A 21,160-nucleotide genomic window follows, 5' to 3' on the forward strand; every position below is an offset into this window, starting at 1 on the left:
TTAAACAATTGGACGGATCAAGAATCTAGGGTACACGTAAGGCCTTCAGATATTAGATGAGCGACATCTGTAAAATAATTTAAATAAATCACCGATCTGGGCCGAATTGACATGGGCAATTGCATGTTAAAGCCCAATGTTTTGTGTAACATGGGCCCAGAGAAAATCAGCCGACAGAAGCACTGGCATTTATTCTACGATCCCATATTCGAATTGGAGAGTTTGGTTTTCTTCTTCGCAGATTAGCTCCGAAACCCTAGGTAGAAATCTTAGTCTCTAAAAACAGCAGTTGCAAAGCTTTTTTCGATCGGTTTTATGGTTGGGTTGTGAATTGGTAACCGAGACTGGAATTGGGGTTTCGAGAAATGGGTTTGACGAACTTCATTCTGACGGTGGCAGGGGTGAGCGCAGTGATTCTGCTGATGAGGAGCGATGTGAAACAGACGGCCACTATTTTCAAGCGCAACGTCCGTCACGTTCGGCAGTGGTTCGAAGAAGAGTCCTCTGCTGCCGCCAAGTACGTCTTCTTTTACTTCCCTTTTGTTTCTAATTTTGTCGATACTGTTAATTCTCTGCCTTCTCCAATTACTGTTATAGTTAGGATTCATTTTTGCGTGTTCTTATATGTTTTTGTTATAATTGTGATCTAAAATTCAAATTTACCTGTGATTGAAATTTCTAATTTGACTGTGATTAATATTTCAATTTTAACTGTAATTGGTATATATATGTGATTGAAACTTGTAATTTGACTGTGATTAATATTTCAATTTTAACTCTAATTGGTATATATCTCTAATTGAAGACTTATCTTCGTGACTCTAATCAGAATATGGATTTGTTTAAATCATTTTTTGTATATATCTATAGATGAGTAGTAGATTTATAAATAGGTGTCTCATATTCTGGAATTATTAACAGATACATTACTATTATAGTAGTAATATCATCTTAATGATATTTTGTTCTTTTTGCCTGTAGTTTTACTCAAGTTCGGTTTTTCACGTTAAAATTATATATTTGTTTGTGTATTTGATGGTTTGATAGTGGTTTGTTTTCAATCCAAAATCCTATCAAATTGGTATCAATGTCGTTGGATCAAACCATCAACTTTTGGCAAATCTCAACCATTGGATCTGGAGTCCTTCGTCATCTTCTACAACTAGGGTTTCTAGTCGACCGTCGTCAACTTGTTGAGCTCCATCACCGCTAACTGCCATTGTTTTCCTTCGCAATTGCCATCAAGTGCATCGTAACCATCTGTTGCATTTTCCTTGACCATCAACTCCACCATAGCAACCAATCGTCACTGTTGATTCCTCCTCTCCCCATAGCCATCTTCGCCCATGACCGCCATCAAATGCTTTTAGCCATTGCGCCTTCAACCATCATAATCAATTCATCTTCTCGATCATCGCTCATCTCCTCCGGCCACTTGTATCGCGACCGACCATTCACCCATTGCTGTTTTCTCCAGTTATTACTGCCCACTGTCGTCTTCTCCAGCCATATATAACAGCCTCTTCGCTGATTGGTCTCCGCCACCATCATCTTTTGTCGGCCTTCTAACATCCTTCACCATCTCTGTTGATGTGGTTTCTCGAACCTCCTGGCCGATCGCCTGCGCTCTTTGTCGTTGCAGTCACCGTCAATGGCTCTTGAACTTCCACCATCATCATCGATTGCTTCTTGCCCAAATCAACCCAGATCTGGCTGACCCAAGATCTATTCGACCTACTTCAGATTTGTTCAACCCAGATTTGACCTATTCAAGACCAGATCTGACCCACCAGATCTATCAAGCCTATATCTGACAGATCCCCAGATCTAACAAGCCCATATTCACTGCCCAGATCTGTTATCCTGGTCTGTTTTGTTGCGCAAACAGAGAGTAAATCGCGCACACACACACACTTTGATATCACTGTAAGCCTTTAGACCCAACAACAGAGACACAATCGGAAACATAAAACACAACCAACAAACACAAAAAACCCAACGGAAAGTAAATAATACAGAGAGATTTATCGTGGTTCACCCAGAAAGAGCTACGTCCACATTAAGCTCCGGAAAAGGAGACCTCATTGCACTATCAGAGTAAAAATAGGATTCACAAAACTCACAACATACAAGCCTCACAACCACTCTATTTACAAAGATTGGTTCACTAACAAAATCGCCTCAAAACCATATAAAAGAAAGATTAGAGGCTTACCCTATCAAACCAGAAAGAAGAACACGAAAGAGATGAAGAGTGTAAAACAACCACAAATGAGAAAACCCTCCGACTCTCGCTTCTTCACTCTCTCAATCTCTCTCTCTTGCTCCATATCTTGATGCACAGTGCATTAAATAAGGATCGCACGATGCAAAAGGATGGTTGGGATTGCACCAGATAAATGCAGCATCAATAGTCCAGATTGCTCGTGTGAAGGACAGGGGATAATTAGCAGACATTCGGCACGATCAAGAGAAGGACAGTCGAGCGTTTGCTGAGCTGCCCTCCGCTGCCACGTGGCAGCGGTTGCAGCTGACCCTCCCGCCCAGCTTCTTAGCAAAACGGTGTCATTACATACTTCACCATCAACATGTTTTCTGTTGAGCCTTTTGTTTATTGGCTTTTGACATTGTTTGGGGTTATTTGATCTTCATAATGCCAACCTTAAAATATGATATTTCATTGTTGGAACGGAATATTAGATTCTCATTGTCATGTTAAGATGTATGCAATTTTGGCAAATATGAATTTAGATGATGCACTTTTGTGCTTTGATAAAATGTCACAATCATGGAATACTGAAAGAAAACAGCATAAGCATTGTAAAACCTTATCTCATATACATCTTCTTTTATTGAATCAAACTTTACAAGATGTTTTGAAAGAAAAAACTGCTACTGCTATATAGTTGAAACTAAAACAACTGTGTATGATTAAAAACTTGACTAGTAAGTTGTATTTAAAGCAGAGATTATATTCTCATCGAATAGTAGAAGGTACGTCTGTTGAAAGCCATTTAAAAGTTTTTAAGGAAATTGTTTCTAATTTGGAAAGCATGGAAGTTAAATATGATGATGAAGGTTTGGGCTTAATTTTGTTATGTTATTTACCGGACTCAGATTCAACTTTTAGAGACACCATGCCATATAGTTGTGACACTCTCACCTTAAATGAAGTTTATGATGCTTTGTCCTCGAAAGAGAAAATTGATAAGCAATTATTGGGAAATTCAGAAAATTAGGGAGAAGGGATTTTTTTTATTAGAAAGAGAACACATGATAGAAATTTTGGTGGCAAAGGAAAAGATAGATCCAAGTCTAAAAATAAAGACAAAACTTGTAACTATTGCAAGAAAAAAGGACACATAAAAATGAGTGTTTTAAGCTGCAAAACAAACTTAAGAAACAAGTCAGAAAGGAAAACAACTAGAGACTTCAGGCGAAGCCAATATTGTTGAAAATAACAATAGCGATGGAGAACTTTTAGTGGTAACTAGCGAAATTGCCAAGCCTTGTGAAAATTAAATCCTTGGCATAGCATGCATGTTTCATATGTCTCTTAATGGGAATTTATTTTTGACATATAAAACTTTGACTTATAGTGATGTGTTGATGGGAAACAATTATTGTAAAACTGCTAGTATTGGAATAGTTAAGATAGAAATGTTTGATGGCATTGGTAGAACTTTAACTGATGTTAGACATATTCCCGACCTTAAGAAAAATCTTATTTCATTGAGTACTCTTAATTTAAATGGGTACAAGTTCATTGGTGAATGTGGAGTTATTAAGGTTAATAAAGGTGCTCTTGTTGTGATAAAATGTAAAAAATAATGTGAAAGATAATTGGAGTTCTGTGAACATTGTGTCTTTGGCAAGCAAAAACAAGTCACATGTAATCAAGGTATTTACAATACAAAAGGGACACTGGACTATATATTCTGATCTCTGGGGTCCTATAACAATTTCCTCTAAAATGGTGCCCGACTTTTATTGATGATTTTTCTAGAAAAGTTTGGGTATTCTTTTTAAAACAAAAGAATGATGTCTTTGTTACCTTTAAACAGTGGAAGACTTTGATTGAAAAACAAACCAAAAGGCAGATTAAACATCTCCACACATTTAATGATTTTTGTAGGAAAGAAGGAATTCTAAGGCATTTAATAGTTCCAAATATGCCATAGCAAAATGAGGTAGCCAAGCGGATGAATAGAATCTTGATAGAAAATGTACGTTGTATATTGTCTAATTTTGGTTTAACTAAGTCATTTTTGGTTGAGGCTGCAAACGTGGCATATTTTCTAGTTAATTGGTCTCCTTCCACTACCATTGATAAGAAAACTCTTGAAGAAGTATGATCTAGTACTCCTGCAAATTATTCTGATTTGAAAATTTTTGGATATCGTGCATTTGCACATGTTTATAATGAAAAATTGGAATCAAGGTCTAAATAGTGTGTCTTCCTTGGTTATAAATCTGGTGTTAAAGGCTATAAATTATGGGATCTAGAAGCATTTAAAGTTGTAATTAGCAAAAATATTATATTTGATAAAATTGCCATACTTCGTGGTTTGTTTGCAAAAAAATCTAACCCTACAAGTCAGCAGAATTTTGACACTCAGGTGGAGCTTGAAATTAATAGTAACCATACATCTGAGTCCATGCCTCAAATTAAGTCAAGTCTCAAGTTAGGCCCAAAAGAAAATACCAATCCATTAGAGTATTGTATTGCAAAAAGACAAGACCCAGAAGAAATATCAAGCCCTCTCAAAGGTTTGTTGAGGCTGATCTTGTTGCATATGCTTTGAGTGTGACTGAAGATATCCACTGTAGTGAGCGTTGTGTGGATTTGATTAGTATTCCTCGTTGTGTAGATTTGGTTGGTATTCATTGGGGAGATTAATTCTCCATGATTTTGCTAGAAGAAAGAATTATGAATCATTCCATATTTGAATTTCATGTCAAAGTGGTGGTGTTATAATTGTGACCCAATATTCAAATTCGTCTATAATTGAGACTTCTAATTTGACTGTGATTGGGATATATTTCCAATTGAATACATATCTTTGTGGCTTGTTTTCTGATTAGAATATGGATTTGTTTAAATCATTTTTTGTATACATTTATAGATGAGTGGTAGATTTATAAATAGATGCCCTATATTCTGGAATTATTAGCAAATATATCACTATTATAGTAGTAATATCATCTTAATGATATTTTGTTCTTTTTGCTTGTGGTTTTACCCAATCTGGGTTTTTCACATTAAAATTATATGTTCATTTGTGTATTTGATGGTTTGATCGTGGTTTGTTTTCAATTCAAAATTCTTACATTTTCAGTTGCTTAGAAGATAAAAAGCCTTAAGCTTCATTCCATCCAGCAAAATCCACCATTCTATTGTTTTTGGTACAGATGATGCATTTGCTTTCACCAAATGCTGCATTTTTCTTTTCATATCAGCAAAATCCACGTTCAGAAAACAAAAGGATGAATTGTACAAGGAAAAGTTGCCCTTTGCATTTCTTTCCCACTTCCCAACAAGCTGAATAGTGGCCTAAAGCAGTTTCTTCTGCTTTCTTTGGATGCACCTACTCCTTGCCAGTGTTTGTAATTTGAACAGTGAAGATCTGATGCAAAAGCATGGTAGTCTGGAAGTGTTACGAAATACCTAGCTATCTGAAGATGGTAAATTCTATTAGGCTTTTAGTATTTCCAGATGCAAGATTTTAGTAAAACTGTCACTATATTTGGAATATTGTTCAGTTTCTTCAGTAAGAGTATTCTTTAGTTAGGTCACAGTAGTCTTTCTCTCAGAAGCTTGTTGAAATTTGCTCCTGCAGCAAAGTGCATTAATAACCATGCTTGCCTTTTTGGTTGTTTAGGTAACTTCACTAGTGTTTTTAGCTTTAGAATAGGCTATTTCATCTTTCTTTTTTCTTTAAGTTCATATTTTATCTTGAAAATGTGAAAGTAAGAAAAGAAAAAAGAAAAGGAAAGAAAAATGAAATGAGATTTGAGAAGGGAGAGAATGTGGAAATGATGCTGCTTTTCCTGATGCTAACTACTGGAGATTCTACATTTTTTTTTTTTTCACGAATACTATGAAGTTAAGTTGATTTGGAACTTTAGATGACTCATTCCACCAAATATGCTGTTGGCAGTATTGACTTGTAATTCTTGGGGCAATTGCATTTTTCATAAGTTGTTTTGTTAATATTTATTCAAATGGTAATAAAGGTGATGCATCAGAATGAAGCAAGGGGATAGAATGTCAAGTCCGGTGATTTGACACTAATGCTAGAAACTATATCCCCCTCCAACCCGTTGATTCAGTTGTAGTTGATTCACGCAATACACTCACAATTGGAGAAAAGGATGAAAAAATTCGCTTTGTTATTATTCCAAAATGTTTAGATGGCAGTCATCACATCTGTATCTATAGAAAAAGACTAAAGGAGTCTTGTAATGCTACTTGGATCCTGCTAAAATTACAAAAATTATCCGAAAAATCCCTACTAAACATTGAAAATACTAATTTTGAAACCAAAAGAGAACCCATAATTGCTGGTACTTCAATCTGATTTCCACAAAGAGAGTACTTGCAAAGTTTTTCTTTTTTCCCTTTTCTGGAAGTAGTATGTTCCTAAACTAATGCTATAAATGGAGTTTCTGCACATGGTGATGGTCCTACAAAGAAGTTATGTTTTAATCATCTTAATTTCTCTGATCATCTCACCAAATTTCTTGTGATTTTGATATTGGAGATCTTGACTTCTACTAGTCTTTATCTAACCGCTTGGTAATGTGAAGGTTAGTTTATTCAGTATTTCAATGTCACATGTGCTACGTCATAAGGATCTTCATAAAGAATCTAAGATCCTTCCCCAATTCCTGTTGTAACTTGTAAGATAAAGTATATATTCCTTGATATCAGAATGGTTATTGTAGTCAAAGGCAAGCACCTGGCTTGCCTAGGCGCTGGGGTGAGACAGGGTGCTGGGGAAGCGCCTTGCCTACTGCTAGGCGGGGCTCCTGCACTCAGGCGCCGCCTAGAGCAGAGTGCCTAGGCCCTAAAGAATCAAATCTGAAAGAACAATGGAGGGGACTGAAGAGTTACCTGCAGAAGGCTGGAGGCATGTGAAATGTCTCTCCATGTAATAGGATTATAGGGTAATAATACCATAGATTTCAGGGAGGCAACTTCAAGAGCAGTTGCTGGAGGTCCAACCAACCATCATGCGCCGGAAACCCTTGGTGCATGACGGCACATTGCCAATCCTTCCGGCAACTGCTCATCACCGGCAGACTTGCCTGTGACAGGTGACCCTCCGGTGGCCATCCCCCCTCTGAAAACCAATTTCAGATTGGTTTCTTCATTCTTCTGCAGCTTTTTACACTGTTTCCACCTTTGCAGGTTGGTTCTTCCTTTGGTGTTCTTCTGCAGCTTTTCTTTCTTTGGATCTTTTGTTTGATTATTATTTTTATTGTTCCTTACTAATTTATTTTACATTATTGTTTGTCTTTGAGATGGTTTATAATGTATTGGGGTTAGGGTTTTACAGTTTTATTTTATTTTTCAAATATTACTTTTCAGATTCAAAGATCAAAAACACTGTATTTGCTGGGTTTTTTCTTGTATTAATTATTATATATTTAATTTATAACATAATTTGAACATATATTTGCTAAATAATATAATTTATATTGTGTGATTTAATAACTATATATTTTGTCTTTGTTAGCTTTGCTAACTATAAGTGTTTAAAATTGCTTATTTTTATATAATATTGAATATTTATTAAAATTATAAAACTTATAGTTTGATGTTTGAGATGGTGTATAATGTATTGGGGTTAGGGTTTTACAGCTTTATTTTATTTTGTTCCAAAATTGCTTTCCAGATTCAAAGTTCAAACTTACTGTATTTGCAGTTGTTGTATTTGACAGTATTTTAGATGTTTTATTATTGTATGCATTATCTGATTGTCTTTTTTGTATTAAATATATTTTTCATTTTTTTTTTTTGGTTAATGTAGTGTCTCACTCTGGTTAGGTGAGCGCTTTTTTGGCTCCTAGTGCCTCAGGCAATAGAAGGTTCTTAGCACCTTAAGGGCATCTTTTGCCTCTGACTACCTTAGTTGGTATACTTTGCATTCCCGTCATAAGATTGAAGTTTGCTTTCAAAACCAGGTTTCTAAATTACCATTTATAAATTATTACACACAAGGACTTGAAGTGGGTGTTTTGGTTGTTATCCGGGATTTTAGAGATTATGACAGCCCCTGAATTGCTTGGTTAGCTTTAAATTGTTGTGGGAATTCTTTACCTTAGTGGGTGTCTGGGGATAGTGCCCCCAACCCAATTTTTTTTGTGCAGGACATGGCATTAGAGGGATAGCTTTGGGTCTATTGGAGAGGGAATTGATTATGTTTGGAGAGGGTTCAAATTTGGGGATTCGGGTGGCCATTTTATACTACCATTTTCTCTTGGCGACAATTTTCAGATTGTCTCCATTGGTGGAAAGCAATAAGCTTTAAGTTGAACCTTGTAAATTTTGTAAAAAGTTGTGAATGATTATATCTTCAATTTGGTTGCTTTTTTTGTACTTTAATCTCCAATTTGTGGGATTTGTCACCATGTGCTAATTGTTTAGTTTCTGGGTGTGGAATCAAATGTTGAAAATTTCAGAAGTCAAATCTGATTTCCTGTACTTTATGGGTAGAGGTATTTGTACTGGCCATTTTTCTTTTAATGGACTTTTAGTCAACTAGCAAGGTATTGATGATGCCATGCGAACAGGTTTATCAGGTCAGTTTCAATAGCTGTCTAGTTGTTTCAGTTTTATACTGTTGTATTTCTCTTATTGACTTTTTATTTAGGTATAATGATTCTATTGCTTCAACTATGAAAGGAGATTTCAACTATCCTTTTTCATTTAATGCCCTCACATTCAATGTTTTTCATTATTTTGATCCCGCTTCCAGTAGTTAATTGTTAAGCTCAATTGTACATCAAAGAAGAAAAACTGTAGTGAATAAAGTCGGCGGGAATTATTGCTCTGTTCCAAATTCATCACTCTTAAAGGGGAACCACATTGCCCCCACCATTTTGATAATTTTCTGCCGGGATCTCACACAAGGACCTTTTGGACTAAAGTTATGTATAATTGTTCCACTTAGGAGTGCAGCATTGACAGTACAATTAATCATTTTGTTTAGTGTTTTCTCGCGGAGGAAAATGAAAACAAACAAAGGAAAAGAAAAGTCTAGTTCGAGTAAAGGTTTAGTAAGATCAATTTGCATCCTCTCGTGTTGAAGGGAATTATATGGGAAAAGCAGAGAGGCATCTGGCCTAGCCACCATTGTTTCTTCCATGCAATAAAGAATGCTTTATTTCAAGCTCGCTCTTGTTTCTGTTTCAATCTTGGGTTGTTTGGATTTTATTGCACCGCCTGTCAACCAGTGGGATTAAGGCTCGTGATTATTGTTGTTTGCGTGGTCGGTCGTGGTCGTGTCAACCAGTGGGATTAAGGCTCGTGATTATTGTTGTTTGCGTGGTCGTGGTCATCTCTCAACTATGCTTTCATGTTTGTTGGTTCATTTAGCCATCTTTTATGGGCATGATATATAAACTGTGATGGTGCGATTTTTCTTTCCTCAGGGAAATTGAGAAGGCTAAACCCAAGGAGGTGCCTGGAAAAGATAATCCTAAGAGAGACAAGGACTAGGGGGCTTTAGATCTGGAGTGGGGCCTACAATATGGATTTTGCTGGGACATCGATCTGCTTAAAGATTTCAGTGTCCGTCCTGTATAATATAAAGCTTGAGCAATGTGGTTTACTTGGCCCTCCAGAATAATTTTGTTTTATTTCTTTGTGATTCCCTTGATATTGAACCGTCTGCTTGCCACTGCCATATGCCCTGAAGAAGGGTATGCTTTCTTTCTCTTTCTCTTTCTCTTTCTTTTTCTTTTTCTTTTTCTTTTCTTTATAAAACATCTTCCAATCCTTGGTGCAAAACCATTGGCATGCATATATTTGTTTCCAAAAGTAATATCCCCTTTACAGCTGTGGACCTTCTGGTACTAGTTGGCAGCAGTGGACATGATAAAAGCAAGCATCCTCCATCTCCATGCCTGCCAGACTGCAGAAGTTGCCGGACTTTCACCCGCTTGGAGGTGCCTGCGCCGAAGTCCCCAATGTAAATGAGTGATGTGGTACATGTGGTGTCAAGAATTATTAGGGGATTGCTTACTTTAATAATACATACGCCCACGTATGCCTAAACTAATTTATTTGATAATTGAAGATTACTTTTTATTTTTTTAAGCAAAATTGAAGTTAATTAGGGTATGTTTGATAGCATTTAGTTGGAAAGAAAATGTTTTCCAACTTGCATGGAAAACAAAAACTCTCTCCTAAATGAAATTTTTCATGGAAAAGAGTTAAAAATATGCTTTAATAGTTGTATCATGAAACTGAATTTTATAAAAAAAATGTGTCAAATACTCAAGATAAAATTTAATTCTGTGAATGTGACATTTTTTTATGTATTGTTCATATTATCAAATATACTCTTAAGAGTTTAGTTTCAGTGGTAAAATTGATTTAAATTATAGTATTTTAAAAAATTATTTTATTACGAAAACTTTATAATATCGAAAAGAAATATTTGCTTTTATAATACATGGTTGTAATAGACAAGGAGAAAAGCTCAACAAGTGGGCTTTCTTTTGTGAGAGAAAAGAAAGGTAGTCTCTTTGCATATGATACAATCTCTCTTTCCATTATTTTGCAATTGAGAAGATTCCATCTCATCTAAATTGAATGCAAGAATCATAACAATAAAGTAAAACACAAATTCGTGTATAATTTTGGAGATTAGGGTTTTATTTTTGTGCAAATTCAAATAGGTCCTAGGTATTTTAGTGAAAACAAATTCTTTTGTGAGCTCATGAATTAGTTTTGCAATGAGATTATTATCACTTGAACATAACAATAGATTTATTTTTTAAGAAATTCATTGTTAAGTTGCATGAAATGTGTAAGAAACAAAACAATCAAATGATGTAAGATGTTTTATATACAAACATTTTGATGCTTAAATTAAACATGGGTGATTGAGAGTTGAATATAGATCTTCAATTAGCATTTAAGATATATCCTTTTTTAGGATGAGAGCTCACATATCTATAAAGAAACATAGGGATTCAAGATAAGTATTTATGATATTTCGCGATTGACTAGGATTAGAACTTCTAATGAATAAGCTATATCCTCTACTAGATCTTTGGAGGGAATTTCAATCGTTGGAGTTATTTATCTGTGTGTGTGTGTGTTTTTTTTTTTTTTTTTGGAACACGTTGCTGTAGAGGTCTCTGGGCGACCTACCAGCCTCTTGGGGCTTCCTCCCTCTCCCTTATGTGGGAGTTTGTCCAAAAGAAGTTTTTGGGAGACTCTTCTGGCAAGAAGTCTCTCGAAACATTCTACCAACTGTTTTCTTTGGATTTCTAGCTTTTTTCCTTGGTCCTAGGCCTTTTTGTTAGTGAGTCGTTACCCATGACAAGATAATTGCCCCCTACTCTTTCCTCTTTAGTCCCTCCATGGAAAAAGTATGCTTGACTATCCTCTAGGACTCTCTTACAGGGACTTTTTTTACTTTACCATAGGTTTTTCCTCACGAGTGATCTCCTAGTGCTTTTGGCTATGTTACTAGGATTTTCCATTGTAATCTTCTAGTGCTTTTGGCCGTGTTACTAAGATTTTTCAAGGTTTTTGTTACTTCACCTCCCGAGGTTCTACCTATAAAAAAGGGGCCACGATTATTTTCAAGGTTTTTACTTTTTCACTTTGACCAATTCTCGCTAAGCTTTTTTGGATTTCTTGGATTTTAAGACCTCTCGTGGACTTGTTTGTGGGCGTTCTTGAGTTCTTGAGATTTTCAAGTATCCTACAATTTTTTATATATGCTTCCTCACATTTTTAGGAGACTTTTAGTTGGTTGTCTTTTCAGTCTCGCAAATTTTTGTGCTTTCATTTCATATGTTTCCCTAAGACTCTTTGTGTAACCATTCTCTTGTTAAGTTACAAGTATGGCAAAAACTAAGCAAACCACTCAGGAAATCTTTCCCCAAATGCTAAGGATGGTTTTTGGAAAAAGGTCTAAGCTACATGAGGGTGACCTTGAAAAGGTAAGGGTGTTTTACTCAATACCAGATAACTATGAGGTGAGATTGTCTATACGAGAAGAAATCTACACTGCTTACGTAAAAGAAGATTGTATAGGCGTTCATTTAGCCCCTTTAGCAGCAGGCCTCTAAATTTCCTTCCTTGAGTTCGACCTCCATTTTCTAAAGACTTTCTCTTTAGTCCTAGCCCAACTCCATCCCAACGGATAGGCTCAATTAGTGGCTTTTTTCATCTTATGCCATTAAAGATGGGTGATGGCATTTCTTGAGTTATTCAATTGCTTTTACAAGCTTAAAGGTGTGGAACAGATAGTTAATTTCTACAATATTCCACATGTTTTGGGAATGAGCAAACTTTTTCTTAACCTCCCAAACAAGGTGGAAAGCTTCAAAAGCAGTTGGTTTGTGATGAAAGCCGCCTATTGGTTGGGATACCCCATGTCAATAGTGTTGGGATCAAGAAAGCAAGGCTTAGGCAACCAAGCTTACTCCCCCTAAGATCATCCATGCTTTTTATAGTGTTACCCTAGAGCAGTTGGCATTTTCGAGCCCCGTTCACTTTTACGAGACCCTATCTATCAAGGGCATTGTTGTTTCCAGATGGGGACGTCCAATTGGCAATTGGCAGGGCCTGACCCTCTAGGGTTTTTAGCGGTGGCGATTCTTCTCCCTGTGGTTCTATTTGAAATGCACATTTTCAAATCCTCATAGGAGCAAGTCTCTCCTAAGGGTATTTTCTTGTCTTTTTCCATCACATTGTAGCGTAGTCTCTTTTTCTTATTATTTTTTGCTACTTATGTTCTTTCTGTGTGTTTTGCATAGATGGGGCACTTTACTAATGCTCTTCGCAAGAAAGAAGACGACAAAAGCCAAACTAAAACATGTCGTGGTTCAGCCCGAGGGTTTGCCTAAGTAGCCCTACCTTTCCTGAGATGCTTTCACCACTTCCTTGCAACTCAAGCCTATTAGAGCACATTTGCCTTATCTTCTTCTCCTCGGGAGTTATGGAACCTCCATTGGTCTCATTTGTCATTGTCCCGAGCTCCCTAGAGCCTCATATAGTCCCTAGTTGGCATAGTCCTGTTTCTCCTCCCCATCGTCATTCAAGAGTAGATGTGGGAAGAGGGGAGGTTGAGGCTTCAAGCCCCTCACATGATCTAGCAATGTTAAGCGAGCCTTATCATCAAGAAAAGATGGAGCGCAACCATCCTCGCTTCCTATTCCAGAAGGAGTGGATGAGGCTTACCATCGAGGACTTTGTTGGGTCTCATTTAGTACTTCCCAAGGTCAATCCTATGCAGCCTTAGCTCATGCGTCTAGTAAATGGTCGACAAGGCAAAGGCTATTGCTTCTAGGTTTATCTTAGAGTGGTGGATTTTGATTCAGTGGAGAAACCCAGCATCGAGTCATGTTTAATCTACTCCACTATTCTACCTTAGGACAAGCGACAATTGTTCAGGACTAATTTCTCAACCATTTTGGATGTTCTAGAATGGGAAATAACTCGAGTGAGTATCTCTCTTCTTTATTTTATCCTATTCTTTTATTTCCAATGAGTGTTCTTTTTTTCTTGACGACCTTTTTCTTTTTCCTGTCTATAGGGTGTCTAGAAAATGGTGGTTGCCCATGCCCAAAGCTGGGCTTACAATGGCTTTGTCCAAAAATAGATGGAGTACTAGAAGGGGAAAGGTCAAGATGGGATGCAAAGGCCCAACACTTGGAGCAAGCTCGAGTGGACGCAGAGTATGAGAGGAACGAGCTCCACCAGACTTATGAAGAGCCGATTAGCTAATATGGATGTCGACCGTGCGAGTAGGGTCAAGGCCCTTAAGGAAAAGGTAGAGGGCTTGAAATGGGTGAATATGGATCCAAAAAAGAGATAACAGAAAGTTGAAGCGAGCATATTCCTCTCTTCTTCAAAAGAAGGATTAGCAAAAGCTATAAAGAGACCTTGACATTTCTAAGCAACAAAGCATGCAGGATTGCACTGACATTTGAGATGAGGCAGTTCGAGAGTATTGCCTTCCCAAGACTAGCCTGGCCTTTTGGATTTAAGGAAGGAAGGTCTGGTGTTTTTCACAGGCAACGCCAATTGCTATTGCTTGAACACAATATTAAATATATTTGTCGAAAAATTCGTAGTCAAGCCGTTTGAGATTTACAAGAAAGAGAACGATCAAAAAACGCTTAGTTTTCTTTGCATAAACACTCTGATGATTAAGTCAAATATTAAGATAATTAAAGAGTTGAATGCAGAAGTTTAATTGGTATCTAAGATGTACCATTTTTTGGATTAGGGCTCGCCTATTTATAGAGAAATGTAGGAATTCAAGATAAACATCTTTGGTATTTCAAAATTGATTAAGATTAAAACTTTTAATGAATAAACCCTATCCTCGAAGAGATTTACAACCATCAAAATTATATGTCTACACGTTTTATTTGGAAACACCTTGCAAGAGATGTCCTTAAGAAACCTATGAATCTCGCGAGGCTTCCTCCCTTTTCTCTATGCGGGAGTTTGCCCCGAAAGAAGTTTTCGAGAGACTCTTTTAACAAAAAAGTTTCTTAGAGAATTCTGGCGATTGCCTTGACTTTTGACTCTTTGTACTTGAGGTTGAACCTTTTCTTTAGCAGGTTGTGACCCATCATGACACATTAGAATTTAGCTCAAAATTGTAAACCTACAATCGGTGGTGATGACGGTGAGATCAAAGATTGTGATGGCGATGGTCATTTATGAGTATCTTATTATTGGTACAAAATAATCAATATACATCCACATCAACTCTTTTAATACCAATGGAAGGTATGGAATTCACTAGTAGAAACTAAATAAATAAATATTCTTAAGGCAAAAAGTGAGGCAACATTCTAAATGTAAAAGAATGGGATTGAAGGGTGGCTTAAATTACAGAAAAAATATTTTAATATTTAAAAATCTTAATTAAGTAAACCAAACAATAAATGCACGAGATCATGTAATATTAAGGTTAATTATATCAATAATCACTCAACTTTACATTTTATTACTATTTCATCACTGAACTTTAAAATACTATATGTTAGTCACTAATGTTTCAAAACTGTTATTGTTTAGTCATTGAACTTTAAAACGTTACTTGCCAGTCATTAATATTTTAAAATCATTTCTTACTCGTCACTCGTTAGTCACTGAATTTTAAATTCACAAGTGACGAATGAAAAACAATTTTGAAATATTAATGATTAGCAAGTAACATTTTAAAATTTAGTGACTAAGCAGTAACAATTTTGAAATATTAGTGACTAACAGGTAACATTTCAAAGTTCAATGACCAAACAATAACAAAATGCATAGTTAAGTGATTATTAGTATAATTAACCCTGTAATATTATGAACAGTGAAGTTTATGAGTGGTTATAAAATCCTCTTTATTGTATTATAGTTGGAATATGGGACAAATTAAATGTCCGAGATCATCCAATCTTATGATTATTGTGTATATAACCAAGTACATTTTGTCTTTTGAAAGAAGAGTTTGAACCGTGAGAAGAAGACCAGCAATGCAAACACTTGGAACAGAAGAAAATCTTTTACAACGTTTGGATCAATCAGAAAGGCCATCAGCATGAACATGAATACTGACAAACAAACATTCATACAGAAGAAAGTCAATCGAGCGGATAAGGAATGAACTTAGTGGACTACCTACTTCCAGGAAAACGGAAGCACTTGCGAGGCCCCTTTTTCCAGCAAATCATCAGGCGACACGTGAAGTATCTGGTCGCGAACAATGTTCGTGTTGCTGGGTTGAGGAACCAGCACTGGTGGCTTCTCCTCCTCCTCCTCCTCCTCCTCCTCCACCCGCTGCGAATATTGAGCCAGACCATCGAAATGCAACCTCCTACTTGCTGGCAAGTTGGAATGGATCGTGTCCCGGTGCAACGAGTTGCTGAAATAAGTTCCCGGAGTCTCTGTTGGATGTGATGACAGAAGAGAGTGAGCACAATTGGAGTTGAAAGACACTGTTATTCCACCCGACAATGTTCTCAGGTGTCCCCTTGCGCTTTCGTGGGATGCACTGTTACTGGCGAGTCCCTGGCAGCTCGAAATTTCGGGGACTACTTGATTGCTTCGTTCTGGCTCGTGTGCTAGCAAGAACGGGAATCGTTTTTCAACATTGTAAATGCAGGGTTGAGAACTTGGAACAGCATTTTGTTGATCAGGGACATGGAAATGCTGATGGGGCTTAGCAATGCCAGGCCATGCGGTGGCAGCACCTGCCGTGGATGTTGCATATGCTTTTGGGCAGCCAAACTGCAAGAGCCTCGCACCTAGATTTCAGGTAAGATACGGAGTTAGAATGCCCATTTTAACCAACCAACATCAAGTCAGTTCATATCATAACAAGAAGCAACTTTTCAAACTAGAACTTAATCCAAATTACAAAATGCAATCATGGCAGATATAATTGATGATCTTTTCATCAAGCCTCGGACTAAAAATAGTTTTGTTAATTCAACTTAATCTCATGCTGCAACACGCATTACAAGTTGGGTCTTAGGCAGACTACACGATGTAAGGTGAAGGCAAAACCTTGTGCCAGCAAGTTTGTTAAGTCAAAAAAAAAGCAAGCCTCTCTCAACCCTTGCAAAGGGAGAAGCCTCGTCCACTGGGGATGCTTTTAAGTTTGATAAAGTCAAAAGAGAATCATACCATCAGCTTGAGATTATAGTACGAGGCAAAGACTTGCTCCGCTCAACCAATTTGCAGGTTAATCCATTAGAGTTTTAACAAAACAATAGAAAGAACAGATCATTTGAGACAGCTATGCTAGGAAGAACGCCAACCTTGGGGACCAGACCAAAAGCTCCCGGAACTCACGTAGAATGCTTCTGGCTGAGGTTTCCTCCGACGACGGTTGTGACCATCAAGTCGTTTCCTGCAGCTTCGTTTCTCTTCATCAAACTCCCCAAGAGATTGGAATCTACAAAATAACAGATCAAGTTGGGAAAGCTAAAGGACCAACGGATACAGTGCCACGTTGGACAATTAATTGAGTGAGCAACCATGGTTATTTCAGCGAGTGCTTTTCTCACATCAGCAACTTGAGTATATCTGGTCTCTGAGAAGTGTAATATCTTCCAGGTGGAAATCAAAATGATGAAAATATATATATATATTGATTACTGGAATTCAAGTGGTAGTTTTCATGGCAGAATTTGCAAACAGAGAATAAATTGCTCTGTATATGTTATTATCAACTTAAAACACAAACCAAATATCTTACCTTGTGGATCTTCCAATGAAAAGTGTGAGAGGCAACAGTCAAGCACCAATTAACCCCACAACAGATATGTGGATCATTATTGGCTTCAGAATTCAAATGTTTGTTACAAGATTCAGAATGAATCTCAGTGAGACAGTGTATACCAAAAAAATGTATTTCACCCGGTAATCTAGAGATGTAAATCACTTTCACAATTCGACTTTAGAATGCAAGCAATTGACAAAATGTATCTTATGGAAAACAAGAAGCAATTGAATTCTAGATGTGATAAAACTGGGGAGCACAAACAAATATACGCTCTGTAACACAGAAAACTTATAACATTTGAACATGCAAGCAATGAAGTCACAATTTACCTACTAAGTAGTTCAAATGGCGCTAAACAAGTTTTGCAGCTTGGGATCCATCCATTTTCCTAAGTTCCATAGCTTCATATGATGACCCTCCAAGAAAACTACACCCATCATGAGCATCCGTTGACGCTATAGTTTCAGTTTTTTATCATGCAACTTTAAGGCCTATTCATAGGCATATCAAATAATGCTGTAAAAGGCATCAAGCAAATTCAACTACCGGCTTCTACCACATGAACAGGACTTTGACAATTGCAACTCCTTAAAACAACTTTATGTTGATTACAAGCAGAGAACAAGCACATAAGTTGTATGGAGACAAGTGGAGACAGCTCCTAAATCAGTTTTTAAGCGCAAGTAGAAGTATGACACGTTCTACTAGAACATTCAATGAGTATAAAAGTTCTCTGATCGTAAAAATTGATAAAAAGCAACGTGCGGCTATAAATATAAATTACAAGAATGCCGATTCTTACCTGCTACATTGCTGGCAGAACCGCTGCTCTTTGCCACCAACATACACAACCGGGGTCTTAGAGTGGCGCTCACACACTCTATGGCGCCTGTGATACTCCCTGCAATTACTAAGGTCAGCCGTACACCCGTCCACTAAGCACGAAACATTTTGCATTCCACCAATCGATCTCGTTCTTTTTAAGGACGCCGATGGAGATGATGAAATTTTAGAACCTCTAGGTCCTTTCAATTTGTCCATTGACCCATCTCCCATATTTCCTAATCCGCCAAGCTTCAAATCAACCGAAAAACCTCCTCCATTCTTGTGCAATCCTAAGCCACTGGACCCAACAAGTGAAGCGAGATGGGTCTCATCTTCTGAGCCCAATTCAGTAAATTCCCAACTTGATGACTTCCTTCCCCAGTCCATAGCTAACTGGGAACACTTGCAGTTTCACTCCCCAAATCCACTCTCTTTACAGACTCTGCTCACTTCAATTCAATCTATAAATTCGGCAAAGATCTCACAACCCATATAAAATTCGGCAAAAAACACCAGAAAACAGAAAGAGAAAGGAATAAGCAAATTAAAGTCCAGAATAGTAGGTATTTCTGTCGAAGAAAAACTTTGAGTGACCCAGTTCTCAGAATTGGAAGTTGTCGAATTTTGATAGGAGAAAACTTACCTAAAATAAGACCAACTGAAGGGCAAGGATAAGTACGCCAAACACAAACTTTGGAAGAGCAGTTGAACCAATCTCACTCTGAGTTGGAAGGCAACTACTCCATATTCAAATTACTCAGAAAACCTAAAACGAGAAAGTCCCGCCCCCCACCTCCCTCCCCTCTCTCTCTCGATAGAAACGCAAGCCCAGAGATTTATTGGAGTTGCAAGAAAAAAAAAATGAAGAGGAAAGAGACGGGGCAGAGTTGAGAAGAGGAAGAGAGGCGAGTGAAACAAACAGAAAAAGTTAAAAAGCAAAGTGGGAAAACTGGAACTCACACAACCAAATGAAGCAGAAGAGAAAGTGATTTGAACTTACCGGGACACTCATTCTTTGACTTGAGGTCAAACTCAACAAAACAATAGAGGTTAGGAAACAGCACAGAAAAGAAGGGGAAAGGGCAATGAAATCAGGAGTGGGTAAGCAGCAAACACACACTCTCTCTCTCTCTCTCTCTGAGCGAAAACGCTCAGTATTCAAATGGGTCACCCATTAAAGACTTGAAAGTCACTGCAATCAAATAGCGTTGGATTTGGCAGGCTTAGGGTTTTGTTTGGAGCTTTGGAATTGCTGAATGCTGGAGATGGGGGAGGAAGCAAGAACGCATAAATAAACCATAAAGGGCAAAAAAAAAAAAACAAGAAATGATGGGGAAGAGAGAGAAGAGAAGGAAGGAGTGGCAAAGAAAGGGACAGGGTGTTGTAGTTGCTTTCAACTTTCTCTTCGGCCACAATATCGGCTGACTGGAGAAAAGTACAGAAAAAGAACAGCCATACACACAGCATTTACTTACCCCCTCGTATGTTTCACAAATCCTGACACCACTTCATTTCCCAATTCGTTACTTTATATTTGTAGCCCCTCCTTCCATCAATAGTCATTAAGGGGCTTATAATTATCTCCAGAACTTACGTCACTGAGCAGAGGTGAGTATTATGTGAGTCTTAATTTGATGGGTCTGAATTTATATTTTTTCTTATATATCATGACATAAAGTCTCACGTTTATGATTTATTTTTTTCATCCCACTTGTAATTGTTCTAAATTCAATTGAAATTAAAATTGTTAATTATATACATATAATAATATGTATTGCTGTATTTTACAGCAGTTGTATACTGCTGTAGCTGAAAATACAACAGTACAGTACTGCTTAAGCACGTACAATTACAACAATATTTATGGCAATAAATCTCCTTAAATACGTGCAGCTACAGCTACAGCTACATGTGTTTAATCAATATTTGCTGTATTTACAGCTACAACGTTATAAACTATTGTACTTGTATGGCAGTGTATAATAATATGCAATTATTAGATACACTGTTACATTTACAATAACAATACAGCAATATATATTATTGTATTGTTGAGTAAGGAAAAGAAAATTTTTCTATTGCCCGATATTTGTCCGAAGTGGGCACGGGGGACCCGCACACCCTCTTGTGAGCTCGCGTCAAATAATATAAAATTTGTGAGTTTTTATTCAAATTTAATAATATATTACAATTTATTTTATATCATTAATTAATCATAATTAAATATTAAAAAATAATCAAAATACCTTATATATAAATAATACCCCATTCATCTCCTCCTTCATTTCCCCATCTCTCTGTCATTTTACTCTTACGGATGCAATACGGATGCTTCCTTCATTGCATCTCCTATGGTCGCCAGCCTTCCTTCATGGCTAACCTACATTCACCACTATCGCCCACTGGCATCACAGTAAATTTCTTCCCCTCGTACCTTTTTCTATGTAGTAGCTTTGATAAAGCCCAAATGAACCCTAACCTTATTTCTTTTTAGAAAAAAAGTCAGGTCGTTCTTTATTGTTTTTAAATTATTTTTAATTTTTAATTTTTTAAAATAGTAAAAATACGTTTATTTTATTATTTTCAAAAATAAGAAAAAATTTGAAAAGAAATTTCAAAATAATAAAAAATTATTTTGATTATTTTCAACTAAAACACGGAAAAGATTGAATAATTTATTTATTTATTCGTATTATGTTATTGTAATGAAAATAAATATTGTAAGATTCATTAACTTTAAAATATATATATTTTTTAATAATATATTAATATTAAATAGTTCTAATTCACTGAATAATCAAATTTATTGAGTAAAATATCATTAAAAAATTATTTTCAAAATTTCAAAC

The 21,160-nt window shown here is 36.7% G+C and overlaps 1 protein-coding gene and 1 long non-coding RNA gene across 6 annotated transcripts; one reads left to right on the forward strand and one right to left on the reverse strand.

Annotated features, from left to right (window-relative positions):
• The first annotated feature begins 187 nt into the window (after positions 1-187).
• On the forward strand, positions 188-10,316 carry LOC127799105 (uncharacterized). 3 transcript variants are annotated; one of them, XR_008022544.1, is made up of 3 exons: positions 188-517; positions 9,661-9,930; positions 10,067-10,316. It is a non-coding gene; the product is annotated as an uncharacterized LOC127799105 (long non-coding RNA). The 3 variants fall into 3 exon arrangements; XR_008022545.1 differs by having other exon boundaries at positions 10,088-10,316; XR_008022543.1 differs by having other exon boundaries at positions 9,661-10,316.
• A 5,399-nt stretch (positions 10,317-15,715) lies between these two features.
• Positions 15,716-19,694, reverse strand: LOC127800548 (squamosa promoter-binding-like protein 13A). 3 transcript variants are annotated; one of them, XM_052335224.1, is made up of 4 exons: positions 18,955-19,694; positions 18,289-18,772; positions 17,020-17,156; positions 15,716-16,503 (listed from the first exon to the last, which is right to left on the reverse strand). In XM_052335224.1, the coding sequence occupies exons 2-4, from the start codon at positions 18,696-18,698 to the stop codon at positions 15,878-15,880; spliced, it is 1,173 nt and encodes a 390-aa protein (XP_052191184.1). In that variant the 5' UTR covers positions 18,699-18,772; positions 18,955-19,694; the 3' UTR covers positions 15,716-15,877. The 3 variants fall into 3 exon arrangements, with proteins under 3 accessions (XP_052191184.1, XP_052191183.1, XP_052191182.1); XM_052335223.1 differs by having other exon boundaries at positions 18,289-18,791; XM_052335222.1 differs by having other exon boundaries at positions 18,289-19,693.
• Positions 19,695-21,160: the final 1,466 nt, after the last annotated feature.

The sequence above is a fragment of the Diospyros lotus genome, chromosome 4 (assembly GCF_014633365.1).
Source record: "Diospyros lotus cultivar Yz01 chromosome 4, ASM1463336v1, whole genome shotgun sequence".
NCBI classification, from domain to species: domain Eukaryota; kingdom Viridiplantae; phylum Streptophyta; class Magnoliopsida; order Ericales; family Ebenaceae; genus Diospyros; species Diospyros lotus.

What these genes read in the sequence shown, in the direction of transcription:
- LOC127800548 (XM_052335224.1), bottom strand. Translation starts at nt 18,698, where the DNA reads ATGGACTGGGGAAGGAAGTCATCAAGTTGGGAATTTACTGAATTGGGC. An exon ending in TTCTGCCAGCAATGTAGCAG is followed by an intron (nt 17,157 to 18,288) that starts GTAAGAATCGGC and finishes GTTATTTTGTAG; the next exon opens with ATTCCAATCTCTTGGGGAGT. An exon ending in CTTTTGGTCTGGTCCCCAAG is followed by an intron (nt 16,504 to 17,019) that starts GTTGGCGTTCTT and finishes CCTGAAATCTAG; the next exon opens with GTGCGAGGCTCTTGCAGTTT.